Below are 12409 nucleotides of genomic sequence, written 5' to 3' on the forward strand. Positions count from 1 at the left end.
CTTTGAAAGTTCCTGTCACATTTCTTCTTTGTGGATCATCTTTCAAAGTGAGCTATTATCAGGCACTATGGACCTGAAATTTTGGGAACAGTTTTTAGAAATTTTGCATTTCTTTAACTTCCCATCCTTTTTTCTACTCCTTAGAAAAATGTCTATAAACTCTAGAGGGTATTTCTGAAAGAGGCTTCAACACAGCCCTATATGGCTGTTTTTAATCATTAGAAACTATAGGAAAGATGGAGGTAAAGGTTTTCTTCTCTCTCTTATTTTCCTTTATACACACACACACACTTAAAGTTGAAGTATAGTTGATTTATAATATTGTATTAGTTTCATCCCCAAAAGAATGTGCTGTACAGCAAAGTAATTATATATATATATATATATTCATTTTTAGATTTACATAAAGGTTTATTTACCTTACATAAATGTATATTTCTTAAACTTTGTAATCTTAAGGTACTAAGAGAATGGAACCTCTGCTGTATGTATGTGTGCTTCTCTATTTCTTCTTACTGTTTGCAAATCTCAGTAAATGACAGTTTAAGTTTGAAGACTGTTGTCTATTTCCTCTGCCTTCTCTACCATCCTTTGGTTTCACTGTTTTCAACCAGCAGTTAGGTGTCTCCTGCTTCCTGATGGTGGAGCAGGAAAGAAATTCAATTTCTAGAGTCATAAGAGCACAATATTATGGTGTAGAAAAGAATAGAACTGGCATGAGGAGCCTTGATTTCTATTTCCAGTTCTGGAAACAACAGTTTCTGTTGGGTCCCACCATGTGTGCCTTTAGGGCTGCAACTCTTCTATTGCAAAGTGAGGAGCATTGTTTAGATAATATCAAGTTCCTTTAAGGTGCTCAAATTGAGTATTCTTGGCATTAGGGACATTTTCTGAATAGAGTAAAAGCCTTGATGTTTATTAATCCTCTGTTTTTACTCCTGGTTCCTAGAAATCATGGACCTTGTCAATCACACGTGGACCCAGAATTTTCTCCTTGCTGGTTTCACTACCACTGGAGCCCTGCAACCTCTTGCTTTCTTGGGGACACTGTGCATCTATCTCCTCACCCTGGCAGGGAACTTGTTCATCATTGTGCTGGTTCAGGCAGATTCGAGACTGTCCACACCCATGTACTTCTTCATCAGTGTCCTCTCCTTCTTGGAACTCTGGTATGTCAGCACCACAGTGCCTACACTGCTGCACACCTTGCTCCATAGGCGTTCACCCATCTCATCAACTGGGTGCTTTGTCCAGCTCTATGTCTTCCATTCACTGGGCATGACTGAGTGCTACCTGTTGGGTGTCATGGCACTGGACCGCTACCTTGCCATCTGTTGCCCACTGCACTACCATGCTCTTATGAGCAGACAGGTACAGTTATGGCTAGCAGGGGTCACCTGGATGGCTGGCTTCTCAGCTGCACTTGTGCCAGCAAGCCTCACAGCTACTCTGCCCTTCTGCTTAAAAGAGGTGGCTCATTACTTCTGTGACCTGGCACCACTAATGAGGTTGGCGTGTGTGGACACAAGGTGGCATAATGAGGTCCACGGGGCAGTGATTGGTGTGGCCACAGGGTGCAATCTTGTGCTCATTTTAGGACTGTATGGGGGTATCCTGAGAGCTGTGCTGAAGCTGCCCTCAGCTGCCAGCCGTGCCAAAGCCTTTTCCACCTGTTCCTCCCACATAACTGTAGTGGTGCTTTTTTATGCTTCTGCCTTCACAGTTTATGTGGGCTCACCTGGGAGTCTCCTTGAGGGCATAGACAAGCATATTGCCTTAGTGTATGCCTTTCTTACTCCCTTTCTCAATCCTATCATCTATACCCTTCGAAACAAGGAGGTGAAGGATGCTATGAAAAGGGTCAGGGTCAGGATACGGACCATTTTGCAGGAAGTTTGACAATCTCTGTTATCATTTTGAGGTTTCTTGGTAACTGTAGGAATGAATCACCCAGTTGGTTAGTCAATTATCTTCCCAGAGTTAAAGTAAATGCCAGGGAAATAAAATCACTCACGGAAGAAGACATAAGCCTGGATTAATCAGAGTTGGAGCATATAGAGAGAAAGGAGGTATGTCTTTGGTTCCATTCCAAACAAATTGTAGAGATATGCCACAAAGGAAGAAAAACAAACCAGAAAACATGCAAATGTTTTTGAACTTATGGCTCAGGGAAAGAGTAAGATACTGAGAGAAAGAAAGCAAACTAAAGCCGAGAGGTGGCACTTTTGTCCAGTTAAGATTCCTAGAATAAGATAGAAAAGGTGGAAAACAAGACTGGCCAAAAATTATAACCTGTGTAAGTTTCAGATGTGAAGCCATGAGCCATAGGCAGAAAACTTATCAAGAACCCAGTGATCTGGGGAGATCATGTGATCAAAGGTATCTCACTGGAGAAGACAATGACCCTATTGGGTAGGAGGCTAGAAACTTTAGATAATAATTTACTGTCTAATGGGGAGAGACACGGAGAAGGCAATGACACCCCACTCCAGTGCTCTTGCCTGGGAAATCCCATGGATGGAGGGGCCTGGTAGGCTACAGTCCATGGGGTCGCTAAGAGTCGGACACGACTGAACGACTTCACTTTCACTTTTCACTTTCATGCATTGGAGAAGGAAATGGCAACCCACTCCAGTGTTCTTGCCTGGAGAATCCCAGAAACGGAGGAGCCTGGTGAGCTTCCGTCTATGGGGTCACACAGAGTTGGACACGACTGACGTGACTTAGCAGCAGCAGGGGAGAGACAAAAGTGCTGGAGATGAGAGTGCACTATGAATTCCCTTCTAATACTGTGGAATATGCCTTAGAGTGATCTGGAGCCATATTCCATTAATAAATAAAATAAAAACCAAGCAACAAAGAGACAAACAAAAAGCTTTGCAAGCACACATGTATAATGTAGAAAGCATGCTGAAATAAAAAATAGACATGGAGACCTGTAGCTATGACCTCATTCTCTTCCTTCTCTTTTCCCCCAGCTCCCTTACCACTTTTTCTGCCTAGCAAAATTTGAAAATTATTGCTCAGGTTTAATTTTTGTACTTTGGCAATATGTGAACTGTAGCTCTAGCCCCTGCCAAAAGATGTCAGGGTTTTGAGGAAGAGAGGACCAGGATCTTGGTAGAGACTGGGTCACTGTGTGGGATTTAAATACTCCCTCTAGTTTTCATTCTTATGTAACTGCTAAAAAATCAAATCAATTATTTTTGGTATGTCTGTCCTATGCCAGAATAGTGACAGCTGCTTTCAAATGTATTTTTAATTTAATCTTCATAAGATCTTTTGAAGAAGAAAGACTCATCTCACTACCTACATGATGACACTAGAAAGATTACCACACTTGCTGTCAAGAGATATGGATTTAACCCCAGATCCACTTCAGTGGGCTGGGTGAACTTAGCAAGACTCCCTCAGTTGGACTCTTTGCCAGATTTCAATAAGGAGCTAATGACTGCTTATATTCCTTCCTGCTTAGCAAGTTTTGATTCTGTGATTGCAACATATCTTAAAGAAAGAAGGATCTGGACCAGACTCAGATGGTAAGATCTGAAAATCCAGAATAGAGAGAGGAAAGTAACTGTCCAAATCCAAGTTTTGCTGTTTTTGACTATGTCATCCTGATCTCAGGTGGCCTCCACCTGTGATGGTTGAAACAGGATTTCTGTCTCCCGCCAGAGATTGAGGCCTATGGCGGTGACAGTGCTGAATCCTAGCCACCAGGCAACCAGGGACAAGTGAGTGGCCAGTGACAAAGCCCTGGCCCATCAGCTGTGTAGAAATGAATTTCCACATAGAGATGAAAAGTTGTGAAACAAACTGTTTATTAGGAAGAAAAAACATATGTATGGATAGACACACAGGCGGGGTCAGAGATTCTCACCCTTTTAGTAGTTTAAACCACTTCACATGGGGCATGTCTTTCAGGTTTCCTCTGGCCAATCATCTTGCTTTGCTTGATTCTGAGTTTATATTTGGTTTATGTCAGGATCCGCCCATGTGTGCATGTGCATCTCTTAGCTAAGATAGATTCTATCAAAGATGTCTATGGGTAGATTGACATCACCTACTATGGAGTTGTTCCTCTCTCCCTTTTTGACCTTAAAGGAGATTTTCTGCTTGTGTGTAGTAAGGAAAATCTCCTTGACTTCGAGAATAAGGAATATGTGGCCTTTTATCTCTTATCATAGAAGGGCTTAACTTCTCCTATCCACTATTTTGAGTATCTGTCCATAGGGAACAAACTTCAGCTGTACAGCCTGAGGCCCATCTATTTTGCCTCAACCCTGTCAGAAAAGAAAGTAAATTCTCTCTGATCTTAATTTTTTCTTCCTTAAAACATTCTGTAACAAAGAGTCCTAAAGTTTAAATAAAATAACACATGCTAAGTGTTCAATTCATGTTAGCTTTATTATCCCAGAGGCAGAGCAATGTAGTAGTTAGAACGTGAACTTTGATGCCTGCCTTCCTGGGTTGAAACATTAATTCTACCACTTAATTGCTTTGTGACCTTAAGCAATGCACGCAACTTTTCCTGTGTCTCGTTTCCTGTTCTGTAAAGTGAGGACATAGTAGAATCCTAAATACCATATAAATGTTAATTATTACTACTTCAAAGATTTTCCACTTACATTTCTGCAGTGGGAATTTCATTCCTTGAGAATACTTAGTTTCACACATATCTCACGTTTTCATTATGTGTAGAATCATTAGAATTGATAATTCCCCAAGTGAAGCATTTCCTTTTGAAGTGTCCAAGTCAACTTTCTATAGCCTCAGGAGTCCTGGCTTTCATGAAGTCTATGCTCTTCCCCCAAATACAAAATGCAGTACTCCATTCTGCTGAACTACTAAGTCTACTTCTTTTGAATTCTGATCCTTTCTCTCCTCTCATAACTTGTTTCATTTATAAGCTCTTTATGCAGGAATGGTTGTGGGCACTCCCTGTGGAGGCAGCACCAAAAATGGCTGGAAACTGCTTTCCCTAGCAATGACTTGGGTCATGTTAATTAACAGTGGATCTGTATTGTGTGGTGAGCCTAGGGGTTTATAACCCGGTTTCAGAGACATCAGTTATTAACAACTCAATGCAGCACCATTGATTTCTAACACAGTGCTCGGTATTCATTCTTTTAATGAATGAACTCTCAAATGTTAAATTAGTGTGATAGAAATTTAAATGCTCCTTTTACAACTCTGGGACTCCCTGGTGGCTCAGATGGTAAAGAATCTGCCTGGAATGCACGACAGGACAGCCAGGTTTGATCGTTGGGTCAAGAAGAAACCATGCGGAGGGAATGGCCACCCACTGAAGTAGTCTTGCCTGGAGAATTTCATAAACAGAGGACCCTGGCAGATTACAGTCCATGAGGATGCAAAGAGTGAGACGTGACTGAGTGAATAATTTTACAAGTCTAGCAGGAGATAGTCTCTTTCTTAGATTTTTCATAGCTTCAAACTCCCTTAGCCTTTAGTTTATAATCTTTCTGCTCTTGTAACCTCCTCAGGTCTTTCTCTTTAGAATATAAAATTTAGATAATCCTTAGTGCAGAGTTTCCCAACTGGTATAAATAATGGGATGTCGAGTAACTGACTCCCTACCCCTCACACATGACTTTCAAATGTTCATGTAGGGCCTGAGGGAACTAGAGTCCCTGGACTAGTTGCCTCTATGGAAAACAGCCTTTCTATAAGAGTTGATTCGTTGGAAAAGACTCTGATGCTGGGAGGGATTGGGGGCAGGAAGAGAAGGGGACAACAGAGGATGAGATGGCTGGATTACATCACTGACTCGATGGACGTGAGTCTGAGTGAACTCCGGGAGTTGGTGATGGATAGGGAGGCCTGGCGTGCTGCGATTCATGGGATCGCAAAGAGTCGGACACGACTGAGCGACTGAACTGAACTGAACTGAAATGTTCCTTGGACAGCAAGGAGACCAAGCTGTTGCAGGAAGGGGGACCTCTTCCAGGGCCCGAAACTGGGCTCTTGTCTAACACTTGGAAATGAATTGTCTGAGGAGACACATGTGCTGACAAAGCAAGATATTTTATTGGGAAAGGGCACCAGGGTGGAGAGCAGTAGGGTAAGGGAACCCTGGATAACAGCTCTGTCACATGGCTCACAGTCTTGGGTTTTATGGTGATGGGATTAGTTTCTGGGTTGTTCTTAGCCAATCATTCTGACTCAGAGTTCTTCCTGGTGGTGCACGCCTTGTTCAGCCAAGATGGATGCCAGACAGAAGGATTCTTGGAGGTGGTCGGACATGTGGTGTCTCCTTTTGACCTGTCCTGAACTCTTCCAGTTGGTGGTGGCGTATTAGTTCTTTGCTCCTTACCAGGACCTCCTGTCGTAAAATAATTCATGCAAATGATTACTATGGTGCCTGGCCAGGGTGTGTGGTTTCAGTCAGTGTGGTTCCCCTAACAAAACCAGTCAATCCTAAAGGAGATTAACCCTAAATATTCATTGGAAGGACTGATGCTGAAGCTGAAGCTCCAATATTTTGGCTGTGAAGAGTTGACTCATTGGAAAAGACCCTGATGCTGGGAAAGATTGAGGGCAAAAAGAGAAGGGGACGACAGAGGATGAGTTGGTTGGTATCACTGACTCAATGGATATGAGTTTGAGCAAACTCAGGGAAATAGTGAAGGACAGAGAAGCTTGGTGTGCTGCAGATCATGGGGTTGCAAAGAGCTGGACATGACTTAAGGACTGAGCAACAAAAACAAAATGTTCTCTGCAAGTGTTATCACTTTTTATATATGCTAAGATCCAAAAAAGATGCCCTTTTCATTATAGGGGGCTGACTGGAATGCAAAAGTAGGAAGTCAAGGAACACCTGGAGTAACAGGTAAATTTGGCCTTGGACTACAGAAAGAAGCAGGGCAAAGGCTAACAGAGTTTTGCCAAGGGAACACACTGGTCATAGCAAACACCCTCTTCCAACAACACAAGAGAAAACTCTACACATGGACATCACCAGATGGTCAAGACCAAAATAAGATTGATTATATTCTTTGTAGCCAAAGATGGAGAAGCTCTGTACAGTCAGCAAAAACAAGACTGGGATCCGACAGTGGCTCAGATCATGAACTCCTTATTGCCAAATTCAGGCTTAAATTGAAGAAAGTGGGGGAAAACCACTAGACCATTCAGGAATGACCTAAATCAAATCCCTTATGACTATACAGTGGAAATGAGAAATAGATTTAAGGGACTATATCTGATAGACAGAGTGCCTGATGAACTAGGGATGGAGGTTCATGAAACTGTACAGGAGACAGGGATCAAGACCATCCCAAGAAAAAGAAATGCAAAAAAGCAAAATGGCTCTCTGAGGAGGTCTTACAAATAGCTGTGAAAAGAAGAGAAGTGAAAAGCAAAGGAGAAAAGGAAAGATATACCCATTTGAATGTAGAGTTCCAAAGAATAGCAAGAAGAGATAAGAAAGCCTTCCTCAGGGATCAATGCAAAGAAATAGAGGAAGAAAACAGAATGGGAAAGACTAGAGATCTCTTCAAGAAAATGAGAGATACCAAGGGAATATTTCATGCAAAGATGGGCTCAATAAAAGACAGAAATGGTATGGACCTAACAGAAGCAGAAGATATTAAGAAGAGGTGGCAAGGTTCTTTGTATACACAGAAGAACTATACGAAAAAGATCTTCATGACCCAGAAAAGCATGGTGGTGTGATCACTCACACTCACCTAGAGACAGATATCATGGAATGTGAAGTCAAGTGGGCCTTAGGAGGCATCACTACGAACAAAGCTAGTGGAGGTGATGGAATTCCAGTTGAGCCATTTCAAATCCTGAAAGATGATGCTGTGAAAGTGCTGCACTCAATATGTCAGCAAATTTGGACAACTCAGCAGTGGCCACAGGACTGGAAAAGGTCAGTTTTCATTCCAATCTCCAAAAAAGGCAATGCCAAAAAAATGCTCAAACTGCCGCACAATTGCACTCATCTCACATGCTAGTAAAGCATGGTCAAAATTCTCCAAGCTAGGCTTCAGCAATATGTGAACTGTGAAATTCCAGATGTTCAAGCTGGTTTTAGAAAAGGCAGAGGAACCAGAGATCAAAAAACCAATATCCACTGAATCATCAAAAAAGCAAGAGAGTTCCAGAAAAACATCTGTTTCTGCTTTATTGACTATGCCAAAGCCTATGACTGTGTGGATCACAAAAAACTGTGGAAAATTCTGAAAGAGATGGGAATACCAGACCACCTGACCTGCCTCTTGAGAAACCTGTATGCAGATCAGGAAGCAACAGTTAGAACTAGACATGGAACAACAGACTGGTTCCAAATTGGGAAAGGAGTACGTCAAGGCTGCATATTGTCACCCTGCTTATTTAACTTATATGCAGAGTACATCATGAGAATCACTGAGCTGGAGCAAGCACAAGCTGGAATCAAGATTGCCAGGAGAAATATCAGTCACCTCAGATATGCAGATGACACCGCCCTTATGGCAGAAAGTGAAGAACTAAAGAGCCTCTTGATGAAAGTGAAAGAGGAGAGTGAAAAAGTTGGCTTAAACTCAACATTCAGAAAACTAAAATCATGGCATCCGGTCCCATCACTTCATGGCAAATAGATGGGGAAACAGTGGAAACTGTGGCTGGTTTTATTTTTGGGGGCTCAAAAATCACTGCAGATTGTGACTGCAGCCATGAAATTAAAAGATGCTTACTCCTTGGAAGGAAAGTTATGACGAACCTAGATAGCATATTAAAAAGCAGGGACATTACTTTGTCAACAAAGGTCCGTCTAGTCAAGGCTATTGTTTTTCCAGTAGTCATGTATGGATGTGAGAGTTGGACTATAAAGAAAGCTGAGCAAAGAAGAAATGATGCTTTTGAACTGTGATGTTGGAGAATACTCTTGAGAGTCCCTTGGACTGAAAGGAGATCCAACCAGTCCATCCTAAAGAGATCAGTCCTGGCTATTCATTGGAAGGACTGATGTTGAAGCTGAAGCTCCAATACTTTGGCCACCTCATGAGAAGAGCTGACTCATTTGAAAAGATCCTGATGCTGGGAAAGATTGAAAGCAGGAGGAGAAGTGGATGACAGAGGATGAGATGGTTGGATGGCATCACCGCCTCAAAGGACATGAGTTTGAGTGAACTCTGGGAGTTGGTGATGGACAGGGAGGCCTGGCGTGCTGTGGTTTATGGGGTCACAAAGAGTCAGACAGGACTGAGTGACTGAACTGAACTGAAGATGTGAAAAATATGTTAGAGAAGCAACACCTTATTGTGTGACATATTGGGGTAAGTGCTCAAGTTAAGGGATTTCCAGGTGGCTCATTGGTAAAGAATCTGTCTGCCAATGTAGAAGACATAGGAGACCTAGGAGACTCAGTTTTGATCCCTATTTTGAGAAGATCCTCAGGAGCAGGAAATAGCAATCCACTCCAGTATTCTTGCCAGGAAAATCCCATGGACAGAGGGATGGACCACAGTCCATGGAGTCACAAAGAGTCTGACGCGACTGAGCAAGCACACATGCATGCTCAAGTTAAGGCTCAATTTTGGCCACTTGTCCCCTGGTAACATGTGGATAATGACTAGCAGGAGAGACAATGAGAAGAAGCCAGAACTGAAATATATTATAAACAGACCATTCACTCTGTCTTTCATTAAGGCTAACATTCTACCCTGCAGAGTGTTATACAGTTCATCATCCAAGTGCAAATGTATTAAGAGTGCGTCAATAAGACGCTGGGCTTAATAAACCACAGTTATCTGTGGCAAACAAGGACAAAAGCCCACAGAACACCACTGAACTGGCATTTCTTTTTTCTTAAATGTAATTTCTTTTTTAAAAATGCAGTTTCTTTGCTTCAACAAGTAATACACATAAAGGATTCAAAATCAAAAGCATCTAAAAGTATTTACATAGAGAAATCTTGCTACTCCAGTTTCCCAACCTCTCTGCTCCTTCTTGGTCTTCAACCAACCCTGTTAGAAGATCACTTTTAATGTTTCCTGATTGATTACAATGCTTCTATTTGGAAATCTCGGAAGATAAGAATATTTTATAATCCACCTTTCTTAAGCATAAGGCCCCATACTATATTTGTTCTATCTTTGCTTTTATCTTTTTTCCATCGCCTTGTAAGAGTGCTTTAAAAAAAAAAAAAGTTCCATAGTATTCCTTTGTGATTTTAACTTGACTAATCCTGTATTGAAGGACTCTTGGGTTGCTCCAGTCTTTGGCTATTAAATACACAACTGGAATGAATAATCTGGTGTGTGAATTATTTCATACATGGGCATACAAATTCCTAGGAATGGAATTCTTGGGTCATGGTGCAAATGCACATATTATTTGAGTAAATATTCTTAAATTTGGTCTAAAGGGATTATGCCATTTAGTTTTCCCAATCAGCAGTGGATGAAAGCATGTTTTCACATAGCACCTTTTATAAAGTACATATTCAAACTTTTGGACATTTGTAAATATAATATTTGAGAAACAGTATTTTTTTTTTAGTTTTATGTTTCAAATTTATCTCATTGTGTATGAGGTTGCATTTTTTTCTTGTATTTGAAAAACCTATTTTTTTATATATTAGTAAGTGACCAATTTGAGAGTCTGTCTCTGATGGTGCTTGTGAAGAACTAGCCTGCCATTGCAGGAGACTTAAGAGATGTGGGTTAAATCATTGGGTCAGGAAGATCCCCTGGAGGAGGGCACGACAACCCACTTCAGTATTCCTGCCTGGAGAATCCCATGGACAGAGGAGCCTGGTGGGCTATGGTCCATAGGATCACAAAGAGTTGGACACAACTGAAATGACTTAGCACTCATGCGCTCCCAAGTGAAAAGAAAAAGTGAAAGTGTTAGTTGCTCAGTTGTGTCTGACTCTTTGGAATCCCATGAAATGTAGCCAGTCAGGCTCCTTTGTCCATGGGATTCTCCATTTCCTTCTCCATGATATCTTCCCAACTCAGAGCTTGATCTTGGGTGTCCTGCATTGCAGGTGGTTTCTTTATCATCTGAGTCACCAGGAAAACTCTGCAGTAAGCCCTCTAAGGGAAAGGACTGTGTTTTATGCATCTCATTTTCCCAGTTCCTAGCATAAGGCCAGCTCATAAAAAGTATTTGAAAGATGTATTAAATAAATAAACAAATGAGTGACTGCGATTTCCCATATTTCTTCCATTATTTTAGCTATACTTGATATGTTTCTAACCTCTCAATCATGCTTTTTAAAATGTATTACATAGAAATATAGCATATAAAATGTTTAGATGAATTTTAAAGTCACTTATAATAACATTGCTTTAAAATTATCTATTCATTTTTAACTTCTAATAAATATACACTTTTTCAAATATTATCAATGGTACTGTGAGTTTTCTAACACACTAAGCTTACTTTTTTCAATTTTTTAACTTAAATCTTAAGTTTATATCATTGTAAATGTCATCTTCCACCCCCCCCCCCCCCCCCCCATATTATGAATTATCTGATGGAGGTGTGAGGTATCATTTTTTCTCTTGTTCCATTTCTTATTTTATTTATTTATTTATTTGGTCCACATAGCATGTGTGGATTTTAGTTTTCTGACCAGGGATGAAACTCACACCCCCTGCACTGGAAGTGCAGAGTCTTAACTACTGGGTCACCATGAAAGTCCCTCTTGTTCCATTTCTGATACAGAATAATTGTTAGGTGTGTGCATGCATGCTAAGCTGCTTTAGTTGTGTCCAACCCTTTGCAACCCTATGGACCATAGGCCACCAGGCTCCTCTGTCCATGGGATTCTTTAGGCATGAAGAAAACTAGGGTGGGTTGCCATGCCCTCCTCCAGGGGATCTTTCTGATCCAGGGATCAAACCCATGTCTCGTGCAATGGCTGGTAGGGTTCTTTACCACTAGTGACACCTGGGATCCCAATTGTTAGGTAAGCACTCTCTACTGAGAAGCGATGATGCAAAAGAAGAAGAAACAACTTTCTTGGTTAGGCAAGGCTTATATTTGAAAACTTCTAATTCTTTAGCATATATCTCTCATTTCTGTACTACTGACCCTAGATAGTCTCTATGATTCCTATGCTCCAGTATTTATATCACATTCAGTTCAGTTCAGTCACTCAGTAGTGTCCAACTCATTGCAACCCCATGAACCACAGCACGCTAGGCCTCCCTGTCCATCACCAATTCCCAGAGTTTACCCAAACTCATGTCCTTTGAGTCGGTGATGCCATCCAACCATCTCATCCTCTGTGGTCCCCCTCTCCTCCTGCCCTCAATCTTTCCCAGCATCAGGGTCTTTTCAAATGAGTCAGCTCTTCGCATGAGGTGGCCAAAGTATTGTAGCTTCAGCTTCAACATCAGTCCTTCCAATGAACACCCAGTCCTTCCAATGAACACTTCCAATGATCTCC

General features: G+C 41.4%; 1 protein-coding gene across 1 annotated transcript; it reads left to right on the forward strand.

Annotated features, from left to right (window-relative positions):
- The first annotated feature begins 954 nt into the window (after positions 1-954).
- On the forward strand, positions 955-1899 carry LOC109556687 (olfactory receptor 6N1-like). The gene has a single exon (XM_019958130.2). It carries the CDS (start codon positions 955-957, stop codon positions 1897-1899), a length of 945 nt encoding a protein of 314 aa, XP_019813689.2.
- The last annotated feature ends 10510 nt before the right edge of the window (positions 1900-12409 follow it).

The sequence above is a fragment of the Bos indicus genome, chromosome 3, assembly GCF_029378745.1.
Source record: "Bos indicus isolate NIAB-ARS_2022 breed Sahiwal x Tharparkar chromosome 3, NIAB-ARS_B.indTharparkar_mat_pri_1.0, whole genome shotgun sequence".
Lineage (NCBI taxonomy): Eukaryota > Metazoa > Chordata > Mammalia > Artiodactyla > Bovidae > Bos > Bos indicus.

Bases quoted from the DNA above. Each gene is read 5' to 3' on its own strand.
- LOC109556687 (XM_019958130.2), top strand. From the start codon at position 955: ATGGACCTTGTCAATCACACGTGGACCCAGAATTTTCTCCTTGCTGGT.